Raw genomic sequence first — 19,017 nt, 5'->3', positions numbered from 1 at the left:
CTCCGCCTCTGGTCTTCCCTCGGTTCAGCCTCGTCTCTGTGTCCCAGTCCACCCACCTTTCCATGCACACTGGGTGGCATTCTCCGGAGTCCTGGTGTGTTGGGCAGAGTCACCTGTGGTGTGTCGTGGACGTTTCCTGGTTGTGGATGGAAGGGGGGAGAGACAAAGGCAGCTTTTCACTCCTCCGTGTGGCTGATGTGTCTCCTCCAGGTCGCAGTTTTATGTCCAGAATCAGCTGATTCTGTTCAGCTGGAAGCCTGGCTCAGCTGCAGCCTGTGGGGCCCTGGGGAGCCTCCCCTGACCCCTGACCCCGAAGTCCTGGGTCAACATCAGCGCCAGAAATTAGATCTGAGTCCAGGACCACAGGGCCTTTAAATTCAGGTTGGGAAGTGGCTGGAAGGATCCAGACAGCAGGTCCCTGTCTATTATTAGGTCCATGGAGGGGAAGAAGAGACAGGACACTGGGGTGTCCCGGGCTCTCGGGACTGGGGAGGAGCGGAGAGGACCCTTGAGGCTTCAAACGGTGGCGGACTTCATGCCTGGACAGGAGGGGCCATGCTTGGTGTCCTTGGGTACGATGTTGGGACGCCTGGGTCCTGTAGGTCTGGGGATGGGGGAGGTCGTTTTCGTGTCTCAGGGAAATGTTAGGGGGACCCCCGGGCCCAGACTCATGGCTGATCTCCTTGTCCCACTGTGGTCTCCAGGCTCCACTCCATGTCGTGTCCTCTGCTCTCCTGTCCTCTGCTCTCCACCTCCACCAGCTGGGCAGGTCTTTTTCCAAAGGTCTTTAGCCAGTCTTTTTGGCACGGTGGTCACCGCTGTCTTAGCTCACAGGGAGACGATGTCCAGGTAGCCCCGGGCTGTGAGCTGGGATGGACTCTCCCTTCCTTGAGTCTCCCTGCTGCCCCCCAGCACCATGTGTGTGGGGTGGAGTGAGGACTGGGGGTGAGGCTATTTCTCTGGAAGAGAGGAATTCCTTTAACCACCTCCCCGCTCTCCTTTTCTCTTTTCTCTTTCTTCCAGGTGTATTTGAGTTATACCATACCTGTAAGGACAGGAAAACACCGAAAACATAAGCATAGTTTACCAGCAAAATAGAGAGCTGACACCTGTGTACTTATCATCCAGGTGAAAAACAGAGCCTCTACCAGCGCCCAGGCCAGAAGCCCCTGAGCCTCTCCCCACACAGACCCCACCCTCCCCGCACCCGTGTCCACTGAGTGAGCCGCCCTGCCCCCTCCTCTCTCGTTCCTCCCCCTCCGCTCCTGTTGGCCTCCGTCCCCTAATGTCACTGTTTCCTTCCTCTCCTCACTTCTCCAGAAGCCTCCCCATCTTCATAGGCAGATATCTTAGGGGATCTCCTCCGCCTTCCCTCCCCGTCCCCCCCTTCTACCCCATTCTAGGGATGGAGGTTCCAGAGTTGATTCCCTAGAGGAAGAGTCTATAACCCTGTCAGCAACTGCAAGAAGTGACAAGGACTTGGGGTTCAAGGTCCCACCCGTGGAGACTGAGGACACCCAGTATATTTGTGGGGTCCACCCTGGACTTGGGAACCAGCTGTTAAAGGCCTTGAAATCTGATCCTCCCTGAGGCCTTAGTCCTTGGTGGTTTGATGGGGAGGAAAAGGTCCGTGTCAGCATGTATTCTGAGTAACAGTTCAGACTTTGAACTTGACACTGGATGAACTCCAACTTCTGTGCGCAGCACTGACCCACTGCTAGGAGCCCAGGGAAACCCTGGGCAGGTGTTTTGTAAGGGGGTCAAAGGGGAGCTCAGGTCTCCTGTCATCAGCAACTGTGGCCACACGGGGGCGCCACCACTCCGCCCTCTCCTATTCAGCACAGGGAAGGGAGAGGATGGGCTGTGGTCTGAGTCCACAGAGATGGCTGCCCTGGAGGCTGGTCAGCAATGGGGGGATGAAGATGCTGCCTGAGCAGCTCTGGGGTCGGGCTCGGGGATGCGGCGGAGATTAGAGGGGAGGAGAGCCCTGGAGCCCTGCCTTGTGTCTGAGGTTTCCATCTTTCCTCTCCACAACCCATCTCTAGCTCATTGATGAAAACACTCTGGAAAACTCAAAGTCGATTCTTATTTCACTCCCTGTTCGTTTCTGGCAGATATTCTTTTTTTTTTTTTTTCATTTTAGTGTAGTTTGAGATTCACAAAAACAGTAGCAGAGTTAGTAGAGAGTTCCTGTAACTCCCACGCTCAGTCTCCCTGTGGTAATATCTTATATCACCATCATACATTTGTCACAGCTAATGAAGCAATGTTGATACATTATTACTAAACTCCAGAATTTATTTGGACTTCATTCGTTTTTCCTTTTCCTGATCTACAATCCTATCAAAGACACATTGTGTTAAGTCCCAATCATGTCTCCTTCAGGCTCCTGTGGCTGTGACAGTCTCTCAGAGGTCCCTTATGTTTGATGACCTTGATGTTTTCGAGTACTGCTCAGGGATACTGTAGAATGTCCCTCTATTCCAGTTGGTTGACTGGGGCAAAGTATTTTGGGGAAGAAGACCACAGAGATGAAGTGACATTCTCCACACAACAAGGGTGTATACTCTCCACTTGATAATCAGTAATAAGTTCACCTCATCACCCAGCTAAGGTACATTTCCCAGGTTTTGACTTGTGAACTTTTATTTTTAATTCCCAACTTTCCGTACTGTAGCCTTTAGAAGGAAGTCACTACGTGCAGCCCACACTTGAGGGGCGCTCTGCTATAAACTTTGGTGTGCAGGGGTTTGTGCATATATAAGTTTTCAGATGAGTTGCATGAGGACTAGAGCGCTCAGTAGACTGGATGGAGGGTCTATGAGCAGCTTTATAAGAAACTGCTGACCATCATTTCTAGGGGCTGTGCTGCTTCGTATTCCTGCCCCAGTGAGTGAGGGTTTCTGTCGCTCCACATCCTGGACAGCACTTGGTATCACCAGTTCTTGGATTCTAGCTATTCTAATAGGTGTGATGATACATCATTTTTTAAAATTTACATTTCCTAATAATATATGATGTTGAGCATCTTTTCATATGCAGTTCCATGGATACATCTTCTTGAAGAGGTGTCTGTTCAGACTTTCCTTCATTTTTAAATTGTTTTCATATTATTGAGTTTAAGCATTCTATGTATATTCTAAAACAAGTCCTCCATCAGATATGTGAATTTGCAAATAATTTCTCCCAGTCTGTGGCCTGAGCTCTTTCACTGACATAAGAGTATTCATAAATGCAGAGATATATTTGGGGAGAAGGAAAATGAGAATTTGCCAACCGCAGTGGTTTCCAAGTAGAGGACTTGGGCAAATGGGGGACGAGAGGGAGAACATGAATTATTTATTTTGTATACCCTTGAGTACCTTTTCAGTCCCCTTCTGTGTAGGTAAATATGCTTTCAAAAATTACATTAAAATCCCTTGCACTTGTAAAACACCTGACAGATCCTCTTCAGATCATGCATTAGGACACACATTCTCTACTTTGACACCCAAAGTCTTTTAACTGAGCTATTCTGCCATAGAAATTCCATTACTGGAGAAGATGGGCTGGATTGTAGGGAGAATTCTGCTCACTGAAAATAGCTGAAAATGCCATGTAAAATATAAAAACTATCTTAGAAGCATCAAAGAGGTGACAAGGTCCTAATAAGTGACCACATTGAAAAAAGAAGGGAAAAATCCTGCTTGGCCTCCAAAGAAAACACGGTCCTGAGAAAAGGAGAAAAGGCTGTGTGAGTTCACTGCCCAGAGCTCAGGCACGGAGCCCAGCACGTCCAGCTCTGTGCCCACAGCTCTTCACTTTTTCTGCCCACTTGCCTTCCTTTTAAAAATTTAAACAAAGCTTTTGAATTCTTATTATGATGTATATGTGTAACGTATAATATAGGATATAATGTATGTTCACTGTAAAGCAAGTAATAAAGTGTCGAAAGTGATAAATGACAAAGTAAAAAGAATGTAATCCTCACATTTGCAGATATTTTGTTGCATTTTTCTTTCGTTTCTTATACATCCTCCTGTTGTTGCCCAAGAGCTGGAAATTTCACTAACCTGACCAGCCCAACCTCAGTGGCCCCCACCCTGCACTCTGCAGACACCATTTCCCAGTCAGCTCACTCTCACACCCCTGAGAGGGCGATTTCTCATTTCCTCCTTTCCCCTCAGACCCCTCCACTCATCCCTCACTCCCTGTTGGTAATGATGAGCTTTTTTTTTTCACTCAGAAAAAAAAAGCACTCGGGTGAGCATTACATCCTCCTTCTCCACTATTCCCACATCTGCACCTGTATCTCACCTTCCCACCAGTGATGATGGATGGTCCCCTCCTGTCTAAGGCTGCCCCTCAGCGTGGGTACAGGATCCGACTCCATCCTCCCCTGTGTCATCAGTTTCCCACTCTCTACTGCTCCTTCATCCCTGCCTACAAACATGCTGCAATTCCTCCCATTAAAATTAATCAAACAAAAATAAATAAATCAAAACAAAATTCTCCCATAAACATCCACCACTCTGTGTACAGTTTCCTCCCAACTACTGCTGCATTTCTATGACTCTTCTTAACAGAACAATTCCTAAGGCCAAAGGCCATTGTCTCATCTACTAGGTTGTCTTTTTATTTTTAGCTAATGGATATGTGCACATAGTTTTAAAAAGTAATACTTCTACAAGACTTGATATCTAGCCGATGTCCCCAATCTTCCATGTCCCCCTTCTCTTGAATCTCAGAGAGATGCTCTTTTAGTTCTTAAGCTGATTCTCTAATTGTTTCTTCTATGTCTCTAAAATGCATGCCTTTAATACTCCTTTGCTTTCAGTTTTATGTATCATCTTTAGTTAATTGGTTTTTCTTTCACACACCCCTGTCTTTCCAAAATAGTTATAACTTATAATTATACATCTATCAGTTTTGTAATTTTGATTACCTCAGTGTGTAATATTTGCCTTATGATGATGATGGAAACGATAGTTACAAGTGAGCATTTAATAGATTACGATTACTTTTCTTGAATGGATATTTAAGATTTCGCTGGAATAAATAATATCTTACTTTGGTTGTACTCATTTTTTTTTTTTTTTTTTTTTTTTTTTTAGTTTATTTGCCTGCTTTGGGTCTTCATTGCTGCATGCGGGCTTTCTCTAATTGCAGCGAGCAGGGCTACTCTTTGTTGCGGTGCGCGGGCTTCTCATTGCGGTGGCTTCTCTTGTTGCGGAGCATGGGCTCTAGGTGCGGGGGCTTCAGTGGTTGCAGCGGGCGGGATTAGTAGTTGTGGCTCACGGGCTTAGTTGCTCCACAGCACGTGGGATCTTCCCGGACCAGGGCTCAAACCCTTGTCCACTGCACTGGCAGGAGGATTCTTAACCACTTCACCACCAGGGAAGCCCCGTTTTGTACTCATTTTAAATCATTCTAAAACTCTGTGCAGAATCTAAGCCTTTCTGAGTACATTCAAGCACATCGGATATTCCACCAACTTCACCTCTTTGCACAGACTCTCCCACAGCCCTCCGTGCTGCCACACGGAGACTGGTTCCCTGCACACCTGGGGCAGGGCTGACGTCCCGGATCTCCTTCTCCTCATTCTGGGCAGCCCTCTGCCTCTCTCTCCTACTGTATAATTTTACAAGGCTTCCCTGTTGCCTGGATCCCATGTTTCCCTGCTGTTGGTTTTCTCCATCATTTCCCCCGCACTTTGTCTAACAGTAACCTGAAGAAGGGAACATGGAAGGGAAAACATTGTAACTCTGAAATGTCTTAGGCTACCCTAGGACGTACTCTCATCTTGACCCAATATAGAACTCTATGTTGGAAATACTGATTTTTTTCCTTAGAATTCGGAAGGCGTTGATTCACTGTCTTCTAGCCTCCAGGCCCATGTTTTTTGCCTCTTGAAGTTTTCAAGGTCTCTCTTCTTTTCCATCCTTTCTGCAATTTCACTGTGATGTTTCTTACTGTCGGTTTGTTTTCATCTACTGCAGTAAGAGTTTGCTTAGGCCATTCCAGATGTAAATTTTTGTCTGTAAACTCCGAGAGGTTTCCTTGAAAATAATTTTTTATTATTTCCTACTCTCCCTTATTTTTGAAACTTGTATTGCTTACTCGCTGGAATCTCTTGATTGATAGAGGAATATTCTTATAGGTCTTCTCTCCTCCTTGCCATTACTTTCCTATTCCTATTACTTACTGTGAGTATGACTGTAATTTTTCAATTCATCTACTGAGTTATACACTTCTATGACATTATTTTTAATTTCAAAGAGCCCTTTTTGGTTCTATGATTTTATATAATTGTATAGAATTCTGGTTTTGTTTAATATACCATATAACTTTTACATCTTTCAAATATTATTGCTAATAGTGGTAGCGGAGCTGTCAGGTCTCTTGGTTATCTACTTTCATGATATCATGAACTTCTTCCTCACAGCACTTAGCTCAGTAGTGATTTACATTTATCTTTGCCATTTCTGTCCATCTCCCTCACCACAGTGCCTGTCGCACATCACCCAGGTCCTAACTGTTGTTCTTCATTTTTTCTCCAGTGTCTCCAGATCCTGATTGAAGGTGGCCTTGAAATATACACTCCTTAACCTCTCTGAGTCTCCACTTCTGTGTCTCCTCTCTCTGAGTCTCTCTCTCTGTGTCTGTACAAAGGGATCACATGTTGGGTGCCTCATGGGTTTGCTTTTTTTTTAATTAATTAATTTATTTATTTATTGGCTGCACCAGATCTTCATTGTGGCATGCGGGATCTAGTTCCCTGACCAGGGATCGAACCTGAGCCCCCTGCATTGGGAGCTCGGAGTCTTAGCCTCTGGAACACCAGGGAAGTCCCCTCGTGGGTTTGCTTTGAGGAATAAATTTGACCCACTATGTAAATCACATGGCATTATTGCTTTAATTCTTATTAAGTGTTCCTCTATTCATAGTTACCATCATTGCAATGACTATAGCGGTTAGCTTGTTTCCATTCTTTGCTTTTATAAACCACAATTCAAGAACATCCTTGAATATATATTTTTGAGAACATGTGTGATTATCTTCGCAGGATAAATTTCTGAAAGAGAAATTTCTATGTCATAATGTAAGCATATTGAAGGCAACCCTCCTACACTGTTGGTGGGAATGTAAATCGGTACATCCACTAGGGAGAACAGTATGGAGGTTGATTAGAAAAGTAAACATACAAGAACCATGTGACCCAGCAATCCCAATCCTGGGCCTAGATCCGGAGAAAACCGTGGTTTTAAAAGACACGGGCACCCCAACGATCATGGCAGCACTATGTACAATAGCCAAGACATGGAAGCAACCTAAGTGTATAAGGACAGATGAATGCATAATGAAGATAGGATACATATACACAATGGAATATTACTCAGCCATAAAAAGGATGAAATAATGCCATTTCCAGCCACAAGGAAGGAAGCGAAACTGGAAAGGACAAGTATCCTATGATATCACTTACAGGTGGAATCTAAAAATGGATACAAATGAACTTCTTTACAAAAGAGAAACAGCCTCACAGACTTAGAAAAGAAACTTACAGTTGCCAAAAGGGAAAGGTGGTGGGCAGGGAAAAATGAGCAGGTTGAGATGAACATATACACACTATTATTTATAAAATAATCAACAAGGACCCACTGTATAGCACAAGGAACCCTACTCAACACTCTATAATAACCTATATGGGAAGAGAACCCAAAAAAGGACATATATACGTCTATGCATAAGTGAGTCAAGTTGCTGTACACCTAAGAAAACAAAACACCCCGCAACACTGTAAATTACCTATACACCAATACAAAATAAATGAAATTTTTTAATGTAAATATAATGAAATTGAGACGTTCTGCATAGTGACCTTTAAAATTTTCAATCCCATCAATCTTTATGACAGTATATTCTCCCTAAATTCCTGTCAATACTCTCCTCATACTATTATCTTTGACAAGATGATAGATTTTAATTTATTCCCATTTCTATTCCACATTTCCATTTTTCTTTACATTTATTTTTATATTTTTTTTGACATTTGCATTTCTTATTTTCCAAATTGTTTTCTAATACACTTTAATTATGTTTTGTTTGGGATTTAGTTATTTTAAACACTGAATTCAGGAAGGACAAAGCAGCCTCCAACATCAGAAGCTGGTCTGACGTTTACCTTAGGCCTCAGCGTTGCCAGAAGCTGGGCTGGTGCTCACCACGCAGCCGTGTTCTTCTCCTGTTGGACATATGTCACCTCACAGAACATCAACATCAGACAAGGACACCTGAGACCATGACACAGTGAGACAAAACAAGACCACAACATCATTTTCTCCAAGCACAGACCAAACAAGGCAGCACTATGCACCTCACAATGTATCAAACCTCTCCCTGTGCTGATACCAGCAACCACGGCTTCTTTCCAATCACAGCTGCATCCTCACTCTAGTCTTTCCTCCTTACAGGGAAGATTCACCGACATGCCCAGTCATAGAATTGCCCCCACTTCCTGACAACACCCAATGTAGAGTGAGCCCCTCCTCCATACACCCTCCTCAAAATCACCCAACCAGACCCCACTTCCTGTATATGTTGTAACACCTCACACTAAGACACCGTGGTCCCCGATGGTGTGTCATCTCCCTCGCTGCATCCAGTAATAAATCCAACTTGTTTGCCCACAGATTTTCTCCTGGTGGTATTTGGCTGAAAAACATTGCAACCTGTTTGTCAATGTTATTGTCTTTGAGTTTGACAAGGGCATGTGTTAGTATTTTTGTGAATGTCTGGTTGACATAAAGAAAATTTATGATTTTTTAGTGGTTTTTCTTATTTGGGTCATACAACTCTTCATTCCCCAAATGTAAAAAATTCATGTATTTTTTTGTCTACGAGAGAGGGGTCCAAGGGTGAAGGGAAACAGAATTGATTGAATTTGGGGGGAACGAATAGCAGGAGCAGTCAGTAAAGAATTCTAAGCTGGTGGATTCTAAGGTTTACATCTCCTGCTTTATCATTTCACAAGTATGTACAGGTCCTGCAAGGTATTTGATATATGCTGTGTTCAGTGAATACTTTCTCTTGGGCTAAGTGAAGACTTCAGTGTCTGCTTATATTTACCAGGTTAATGAAAAGAACAGCAAAGATCAAGGTTATAAAGACAAGAATTAGCTCCAGCGATGGGCAGTTTTGAACACATATGACCTTAAGGTGATAAACCACGGTGTCCTTAATGTCTGAACACTCTAGTTGTTAAAATACATGTTAATGAAACTTTCTGCGCACGCTGCATTTTAAGGATATATCTAAGACCCACATAGACAAATCCATGATTTCCATATGAAGGTTATTTTAATATGCATCAACTTATGAGTCACACAGTATCTTTTTGGGGGAAGAGACTGGAAATTAAGAACATTATAGATATGTAATGTCCAATAGGCTAGCTACTAGCCACATATTTAATGTTATTTAAACTAAATAACATTAAGGTGCTTAGCACAGTAGCCACTTCTGAGGTGCTAAAGAGCGACCTGTAGCTAGTGGCTACCTGATTTGACAGTACAGATATAGAACAATTCCTTCACCACAGAACATTCTATTGGACAGGACTGCTCTTCATGTTTTCTGGGCCTCAAGTCAGATATACTGGACTCATGAAAGGGCCAATATTATTTCTCTTAGAGATGATGTCAGATTTCTGTCTGGGATATGAATACATATTTAGCTGGTGTGTAAAAAACCAAACTAGGTTATGAGTGGGTATGGTACCTTCAGGCACAAACTGTTTCCAGGTCCAAACGGAAAACACCTGTCCCCCTACCTCCCTTCCCAGACTGAGAACACTCTCTGGGATCAATTTCCAAGGGGTAAGTTCTCTCCTAGAGGAGCCCCGGGGGCAGGGCCCTCAGCTAAGTGTGGGGAGGCAGGGAGTCCAGCTCAGGGAGAGGGATTCTCCAAAACGAAGAGGAGGCAAAGGCAAGGGTCAGTTAGGAGATTTTCCCAGGTTTATTCGAACAGCAGTTCTCAGAGTGTGATCTGTGGAACGCTTGAAGTCACTGAGACCCTTTCATGAGATCCATGAGGTGAAACCTACTTTTATAGCATTACTAAGATATTATTTGACTTTCCATTATGTTGACATTTGCTTTGAGGTATAACTTAGCAGTGATGGAGACTACTGTAGCAAACTACAATATAATTATTTTCACCACAACTTACTTGCAGAAAAAAAAAGCAGGTTTGCTTTAAAACATTCCGGTTGATGCATTACAAATTTTTATCTTTCCTTAATAAGCTATAATGGAAAAGAAAATGAAAAAGAATGTATATACACATGTATAGCTGAATCTCTTTGCTGTATAACAGAAATTAACACAACATTGTAAACCAACTATACCTCATTAAAAAAAACTTTAAAAAATACATAAAAATTCTTTTGTTTCCTAAATTATCCTTAGATCCACTTTTTCTTTTTTTGGGGCCACGCCCCACAGCATGTGGGATCTTAGTTCCCTGAGCAGGGATTGAACCCTTGAACCCAGGCCATGGCAGTGACAGCTCTGAGTCCTAACCACTGGACGGCCAGGGAACTCCCTTAAATCCACATTTTAAAAGTACCTTCTAAGATGACATGAGAAGTACCCATCAAGCCCTTCTGCTACATTCCAAAGTACTATGTCCCAAGGAAAATAATTTGTGTGACCTGAACTACCCTCTTCTTCATGGAATACAATGTTTACTTGAAAGAATGAATGACACTGGAAGATCTATATAACTTAGTGAAACAACGTATTACTTCTTTAAAATCTTACTTTAGTCCAAGAGACATTCAATGTGCAAAATAGGGTTATGGAGTTTAACGTAACAGAATAGGAAATAGTTAATAATATTGTTTCAGGTCCACTTTGAAAATAACCTTTGAGAAACTACCACTTGTGTAGTTTTCGTTTTGTATCAAAGACTAACATCCATGACTGTCTGAAAAGGTTTTTGAAAATACTACTCCTACATATGTGTGGGCCTGTTTGTTTTCATAGACGTCAATCAAAAGAACGGATCCATTGAAGAAGCAAACATGAACATCCAGGGGTCTTCTAATGAGACAGACAAGAAACAGAGAGACTTGCAAAAATATAAAAATCTGAAAAGCTCCACTTTTCCCATTACCGTGTTTATTATGGGAAGTAGTTATTTTTCATATTAAATCATGGGTTATTAATATTATTCTAAATAAATTAATTTAAAATTTTAAACTTTATTATTTCTACTTTGGAAAGTACCGACAGAAGTATCCACATAAAATTATCTGCGGGGTCGTCACTAGTTTGTAAGACTGTATAAATATTCTGACCACAATGCTGTGAAAATCGCTGACTACACAGTCCCTGGGCCAGGACTCAGGGAGACACTGTGACAAAGAGCTGTCGGTGCAGGAGGGGAGGGATCAGGCAGAGTCCCAGGTCCCGGGACCGGCAGGCTCTCAGGCTCTCAGGGCGTCAGGCGGTCTCTGGGGCGGGGACGCTCCGCGGGGGGGATTCCCAGTCTCCCGGAGTTTCACTTTCTCTCTCGCAACCTGTGTCGGGCCCTCCTGCCTGGACACTCGTGACGCGACCCCACTTCTCACTCCCATTGCGTGTCCGGTTTCTGGAGAAGCCAATCAGCGTCCCCGCGGTTCCCGGTTATAAAGTCTCCACCGACCCGCCGCACGCAGTTTCTCCTCAGACGCCGAGGTGGTGGGTCATGGCGCCGCGAACCCTCCTCCTGCTCCTCACGGGGGCCCTGGCTCTGACCGAGACCTGGGCGGGTGAGTGCGGGGTCGGGAGGGAACGGCCTCTGCGGGGAGGAGCCAGGGGACCCCGGGGGTCGGGGGTCAGGACTCCCAGGGAAGAAGCCACGCCGCCGCCCCCGGTCCAGACCCGCCCCCTCACCCCGGTCCCCGCCTCTCCCTCCCTTGCTTCCCGCCCCCTCTTCTCTCCCCCCGGGGTGCCGGCCCTTCTCCGACCTCCACACCTTTTCCGTCTCACGAGCCCCTCGCCCCCTCCCCCCTGCCGGCCCCGTCACCTCGGACCCGGGGACCCGCGCCGGGAGGAGGGTCGGACCGGCTCTCACCCCTCCCCGCCCCCAGGCTCCCACTCCCTGAGGTATTTCTTCACCGGGGTGTCCCGGCCCGGCCGCGGGGAGCCCCGCTTCATCGTCGTCGGCTACGTGGACGACACGCAGTTCGTGCGGTTCGACAGCGACGCCCCGAATCCGAGGATGGAGCCGCGGGCGCCGTGGGTGGAGCAGGAGGGGCCGGAGTACTGGGAAGAGCAGACGCGGATCTGCAAGGAAAACGCACAGATTTACCGAGTGAACCTGAACACCGCGCTCGAATACTACAACCAGAGCAAGGCCGGTGAGCGACGCGGGCCCGGGTCCGGGTCACGACCCCCATCCCCAGGGACGGGCCGGCGTCGCCCCGAGTCTCCGGGTCCGAAGGTCACCCCAACATCGCGGGACCCGCCCGGCCCCGCGACTCGGGAGGAAACGGCGGGACTTTACTCGGTTTCATTTTCAGTTTGGGTTTAATCGCTGCGGCTGGTCGGGGCGGGGTCAGGGTCTCACACCCTCCAGGAGATGTACGGCTGCGACGTGGGGCCGGACGGTCGCCTCCTCCGCGGGTACAGCCAGGACGCCTACGACGGCGCCGATTACATCGCCCTGAACGAGGACCTGCGCTCCTGGACCGCGGCCGACGCGGCGGCTCAGATCACCAAGGGCAAGTGGGAGGCGGCCGGTGTTGCGGAGCGCTACAGGAACTACCTGGAGGGCACCTGCGTGGAGTGGCTCCTCAGATACCTGGAGAACGGGAAGGACACGCTGCAGCGCGTAGGTACGAGGGGCCGCGGGGCCTCCCTGGTGTCCCCTCGGGCTGGAGCTGGCTTCCCACAAGGGGAGGAAATGGGGTCCCTGTGGGAACACCGCCCCAACTTCTTGTCGGGAGAGGGAGGAATCCGCCCAGGTTTTCGTATTCTGTACAAGACAGTGACTCGCCGGTGGCCTCACTTCTCTGAAAGACAGTGAAGGAATCCAGTCTCTTTGGGGAAGAAACAGGAAACCATCCGTGAAATAACTGACCAGCGGCGCCCTTTGACCCTGACCCCCATCTTGTAACCATGACTTTCTCTCTCAAGCCTGTTCTCGGCCTGAGAACATCTTAGGAGGCCTGACTCCAGCTTTTCTGAGGCATTCAGGCTCCACCAAAGTCAGGACCATTGCTCTGTATTCTCCCCTTTACATGGAACCTCCTACCTTGGCTTTCATCCTTATTCTAGAACTTCCCAAGGACTGGGAGATCTTCGCAGACCCCGGAGTCCAGGCTGGTGTCTGGTGTTTTTGCTGCTTCTTTTCAAACCTGTTGTGCTGTTCATTCTCAGGATGGTCACATGATGCTGCCTCAGTGGCCCATGAAGGTAACACTAAGTGTGAATTTTCTGATTCTTCCTCCTCAGACCCTCCAAAGACACACGTGACCCACCACCCCATCTCTGACCGTGAGGTCACCCTGAGATGCTGGGCCCTGGGCTTCTACCCTAAGGAGATCTCACTGACCTGGCAGCGTGATGGGGAGGATCAGACCCAGGACATGGAGCTTGTGGAGACCAGGCCTTCAGGGGACAGAACCTTCCAGAAGTGGGCGGCCCTGGTGGTGCCTTCTGGAGAGGAGCAGAGATACACGTGCCACGTGCAGCACGAGGGGCTTCAGGAGCCCCTCACCCTGAGATGGGGTAAGGAGGGACATGTGGGGTGGAGCTTCCTCTCAGATAAAGCAGGAGCCTTTCTGGACACATTCAGCAAGGTCGGGATTCAGGCCTGAGGTCAGGGCCCCTTTCCTTTCCTCCACAGAACCTCCTCAGTCCTCCGTCCCCATCATGGGCCTCATTGTTGGCCTGGTTCTCTTGGTGGTCACTGGAGCCGTGGTGGCTGGAGCTGTGATCTGGAGGAAGAAGCACTCAGGTAGGATGGGGGGAGGGATCTGAGTTTTCCTGTGTCACAGGGGCGGTTCAAGCCCAGGTGGAAGCTTGCCTGCATGTGTATTGGGCAGCACCATTCAGAGACATTGCTTGTCAGTCTGCAGAGTGGCACTTACCCTTTTGTAAAGCACATGTGGAAATGAAAGACAGGTTTTTTCACCTTCATAATTCCAGTTGCGGACCAGGTTACCAGCACTTGAAGATCAGAGAGGGAATGTTCCTGCTGACAGACCCCCAGGAGGGAAGAAGTTGATCCAGTCCCCGCACATCTTCTTTCTTTGTGTTCCTGATCCTATCATGGGTTTTGGTCAACAGTTCTGGAAAGTTCTCTGTGGTCCAGGACTAGGGGGTTCCTCTAGGATCTCACAACTCAGTCTTCTCCCTGGCCTCTCACGTAATGTTTTCTTCTTACAGGTGAAAAAGGAGGGAGCTACGCTCAGGCTGCAAGTAAGTGTGCAGGGGCTGTGATTCCTGAGACCCTTGTGAGGGTGCAGACAGGAGGCCATGGGGGGGCTCACCCTCCTAAAGTTCCTTCTCTAGTTTCTCTCCTGTGGGTTCTGACCACGTCCTGGTTTTGTTCTCCCCCAGGCAGTGACAGTGCCCAGGGCTCTGATGTGTCTCTCACGGATCCTAAAGGTAAGACCCTGGAGGGCCTAGATTGGGAGAGATGTTGGGGTGGAGGAGATGCCCCGGGTGGTGGGGATCCTTGAATGGGACATTTGAGCATGTGGGGGGCTGTTGGGAAGGTCAGCACTTAAATGACTGACCTGAATTTGTTCATGATTATTTTCTTTCACAGTGTGAGACAGCAGCCTCGTGGGGACTGAGTGATGCACGGTCCCACTTTGTGGCTTCAGATCCCGTGACTCCTCTTTCTGCAGCTGCATCTGAATGTGTCTGTGTTCCTCGTAGCATAATGTGAGGAGGTGGGGACACTGGCCCACCCCTGCCCACCACGACTCCTCCCCACCCTGACCTGTGTTCTCTTCCCTGATCCACTTGCCTGTTCCAGCAGAGGCAGGGCTGGGCCACTTCCATCCCTGTCTTAACTTCGTGGTGCACTGAGTAATAATGTCTTATCTTGCCTGCTGGAAATAAAATCTGTATATGAATTTTGTTGTTTCTAATTCCTGCCATGAGGCGTTGATGGGATAATAAAGGAAAGGATTCTTAAAGTTTGAGAGAGAAAATAAATGGAAGCGCTGAGAACCTTCCAGAATCTGTGTGCTTGCTGTGCTCTGTCTGATGCAGGTGGGACAGGAGGTGGCGGTGAGGAGCTGAGTGTGGACGTGGCCTGTGCCCACTCCGTGCTCACTGCATCGTGGGCTTTGATGGGGTCACTGCTCTGCCAGGTCATCTGCTCTGTTCCTTTGTCCTCGTCACTTCAGTAGAACCTTGTCCCACGAGGACCTGTGATCTCAGAGGCTCAGAAATCAGCTGGGCCTCGTACTGTCTCCAGGACTGTGGGCAGCAAGGGCTTCCTGTAACCAGGTAGCCTTGGCTCGGGCCTTGCTCCCATCCTCGACCCTGTCTTTATCGTGCGTGTTTATATTTTGCTTATTTAGTTGTTGTTGTCGTTGGAATAATGACTGTTGTTTTTCATGTGCAGAGTTTGGTCTCATTCTTCTCTGGGTGTCCCCATCTCTGACAGCAGCCGGAGTCATTTTGCCTGTCTTGTCCCCACAAGTCCAAGGGGGCCCTGCACCCCGGATTCTCAGTAGTATCAAGAGAGCAATTTTCAGCCTCATCCAGCTCTTGCCCTCCTTCTAGAGATGTCTGCTGGATTCTTCTTTCCAACTTTTCCCCATCTTTTAAAAGGAACCAGATTCTGGAATTAGCAAACAGAAGGAACCCAGTAGTCTCTCATCTTGACTTAATTCTTGCTGGATTTCTCTCTTCTCTGCAGCCTGGCCCCTCTTCTGCCCTTAGATCTTCTAAGCCCAGTGCTGACTCCAATCCAAACTGATGGATTTAGAAAGCAGAGTCTAATAGAGTCAGGGTACGTTGGCATATAGGACGCATAAGTGCAGGATATTCTTTTCTGAAGCGAGAAGGAGCATGGTGTGTGGTGTGCAGACTGATTGGTGTGGGAGGGAGGGGAGATCAGCCCTTCTGAGAAAAGTACAGGCGGCATTGATGTCATTGCAAATGGATGTTGTGCTGTAGCTGCCACAAGACAGCATGTGGCCTGAGGTCACGTTAATAAAGACACTGTCTCTAGAATAGGGAGGTGCTCTACACTGATCATTCATTCAATTGATATTTTTGTGTGCCAGGTACATGACACTATTTTTGCATCTAGGAAACCTCAGGGAACTAACAACAGACAAAACTTGTCAGCCATGTGGAGTATATGCTCTAGGGGAAAGGGCAGAGTGTGCACTATGAGATTAGTAAGTGAGGGAAGTGTTTACATTGGAAGTTGGTAAGTGCTTTGAGGAAGGTGGCCCAGCGTGTAAGTGTGTGGGGACAGGGATGATGTCTTTTACTAGGGTGGACAGTGTGGGCCTGATTGAGAAGGTGACCTTTGAGTAGAGATGTGAAGGACATGAAGGTATGTCCACGAGGATGTCTGGGGCAAGTTCTCTCCAGGCAGGGGAGCCTCCAGTGCCAGTGCACTAGGGCAGGAGAGTGTCTGCGTGTTCAAGGAAGAGTGAGGAGGCCATCGTAGCTGGAGGAGAGAGGAACTGAGATGAGATGCAGTGTCCGGACAGATCATATAGACCTAGACAATATTAGAAGGGTTTTGATTTTGTCTGAGTAAGGTGCGGAGTCTACAAGATGGTTTTTTTGGTTTTTTTTTTTTTTTTTTTTGCGGTACGCGGGCCTTTCTCACTGTTGTGGCCTCTCCCGTTGTGGAGCACAGGCTCCGGACGCGCAGGCTCCGCGGCCATGGCTCACGGGCCCAACCGCTCCATGGCATTTGGGATCTTCCCAGACCGGGGCACGAACCCGTGTCCCCTGCATCGGCAGGCAGACTCTCAACCACTGCGCCACCAGGGAAGCCCCTACAAGATGGTTTGAACAGAAGATTGACCTGGTGTGACTACTCTCTAGAAACATCTGGTTGCTGGGCAGAATCAGGAGGTGAAGGGCAAGAGATTCCATAGAGGAAACTGTAGGAAATGGTGCAGTGTCCAGGCTGGAGATACTGGTGATTGTCTGGGGTGTGAGCAGGGAAAGTAATAGTAACTGATTGGATTCTGGATATATTCTGAAAGTGGCGTTTTATAGCAATTCCTAATGGATGAAATTTGGGTTATAAGAAAGCAGAATGAAGGAAAACCCCAAATTTTGAGATTTGCAAGTAGACATGTGGGGCACCTTCCGCAGAAATGGGGAGACTCTGGAAGCAGCATATTTGAAGAGGCCACAGCACTGGCATTCGCTTTAGGAAAGTGCAAACTGAGTCTGGGGTTCAGGTGAGATGACTTGGCTGGAGAAATAGTTGGAGGGGGTGACACCCTATAAATGAGGTTTAAAGCTTTGCGAACAGATGAGGTCACCAGGGGAGAATTGGCTACAGATGAGGAAGGACAAGGACTGAACCCTGGACCCCCCAGCGCTATGCGATCTGATCAGACCACACACCCAAGCAGACCGCACGGTTCTGAACACCGAGTCTAGACGGCAAAGAGACCAGGGGGTCCCGATCTTCCTGTGCACCACCTGCACACCTCAGGTGGAAGGGAGCGTGAGAATCTGCATTTTAAACAAGTTTGGTGCTGATGTTGCTGGTCTTCAGATCACACATTTAGTAGCAACAATGTAGACCAGGATTCCCACGTGGCTGTGCATCAGCCTCACCTGTAGGGCTTGTTCATAAGGGATTCCTGGACCTCATGCCCACATTCTGAGATGGCGGGTCGGGGAAGAGGCTGAGTACTTTGTCAGAATCCCTACAAGCAGTCCTGAGGCTCAGGCAGATTGGGATCCACTGAGGTCAGGGATCAGAGAGTAATCAGGGTGGGGAGGGGTTTTAAATCCACACTGAAATATTTCTTCCCTGGGAAGAAAAAGGCAGGACATTTTCTGGGAGATACATGTTTTCTCTACCATGCAGTATAGCCAGGTGGAAAATTTAAGAAGCAGTTATCCACTCAGCATAAAGAAAATCTTTTGAGTTCTAAGAGGGTAGACCTAAATTTTCTCCACACACACGAAAAAGGTGATTATGGGGCATGATACAGTTGGAAGCTAATGCTACAGTGGTAATTATTTTGCAATATAAAGTATATCAAGTCAACAAGTTGCATACCATAAACTTACTTAATATTGTAGATCAATCATATCTCAATAAAGCAGCGGGGAAGAGTCTCTGAATCCCTGCTCTCTCAGAGTTTCGCTACATGGTATTCTCATGCAATTCTTTATGGGCAAAGAAGGGTTTCAAATTGTTCTAAATGGCACGAGAGAGAGAGAGAGAGAGAGAGAGAGAGAGAGAGAGAGAGAGGGCGGGAAAGAGAGATTGATTGTAGTTTTGTTTTATTTCAGGAAAAAGCCACAGAACAGCCCTGAGACTACACAGCCAGGAACAGAATCCACAATCCCACCCAGGTCGGGTCCCACAGAGGAACCCCTGCCCCTGCAGGTGGGCACAGATGCCACTTTTCACAGCACTGTCAGCCCTGATGCTGGACAGCGCGCCCTGCGGCTCGTCCTGCTGTCTCTGCTGCTCCTGACAACTGGATGACACTACTGCTGCCTCTGCCACATGTGCCAAAGCATTCAGTGCAGTTCCAGCCTCTCTGTGTCACCACGTCCTGAGTCAGAGTCCAGCATGGGGTCACCTCCCTGGTGGAGCCTCAGGCTGTTTCAACCTGCCAGAATGTTTGGAAGCAGGTTTTTCTCTCCTATGGAAGGAGGTGGTCTCTACCTCCTACCAAGATCTTCAAGTTCGAAATTCCCCTAACTTGGGAAGAGGGTACAGATTCTAGGGGTGGAGGTTGAAGGTGAGGAAGGGAAAAAGAATGACAAATTTCAATTTTTGCAGCAGTGATCTAGACGAGCACTT

General features: G+C 47.4%; 1 protein-coding gene across 2 annotated transcripts; it reads left to right on the top strand.

Moving 5' to 3' along the window:
• Positions 1-11,640: 11,640 nt before the first annotated feature.
• Positions 11,641-15,222, top strand: LOC309967286 (BOLA class I histocompatibility antigen, alpha chain BL3-7-like). Of its 2 annotated transcripts, none has more exons than XM_082847856.1 (8): positions 11,641-11,794; positions 12,116-12,385; positions 12,587-12,862; positions 13,482-13,757; positions 13,876-13,986; positions 14,418-14,485; positions 14,592-14,639; positions 14,803-15,222. In XM_082847856.1, exons 1-8 carry the CDS (start codon positions 11,731-11,733, stop codon positions 14,923-14,925), a joined length of 1,236 nt encoding a protein of 411 aa, XP_082703982.1. In that variant the 5' UTR covers positions 11,641-11,730; the 3' UTR covers positions 14,926-15,222. The 2 variants fall into 2 exon arrangements, with proteins under 2 accessions (XP_082703982.1, XP_082703981.1); XM_082847855.1 differs by having other exon boundaries at positions 11,642-11,794; positions 14,418-14,450; positions 14,803-14,936.
• The last annotated feature ends 3,795 nt before the right edge of the window (positions 15,223-19,017 follow it).

This window comes from Leucopleurus acutus (genome assembly GCF_964270905.1).
Source record: "Leucopleurus acutus genome assembly, chromosome: 10".
In the NCBI taxonomy this organism is placed as follows: Eukaryota; Metazoa; Chordata; class Mammalia; order Artiodactyla; family Delphinidae; genus Leucopleurus; species Leucopleurus acutus.
The sequence above is the reverse complement of the archived record's forward strand: the minus strand, read 5'-3'. Positions and strand labels throughout refer to the sequence as shown.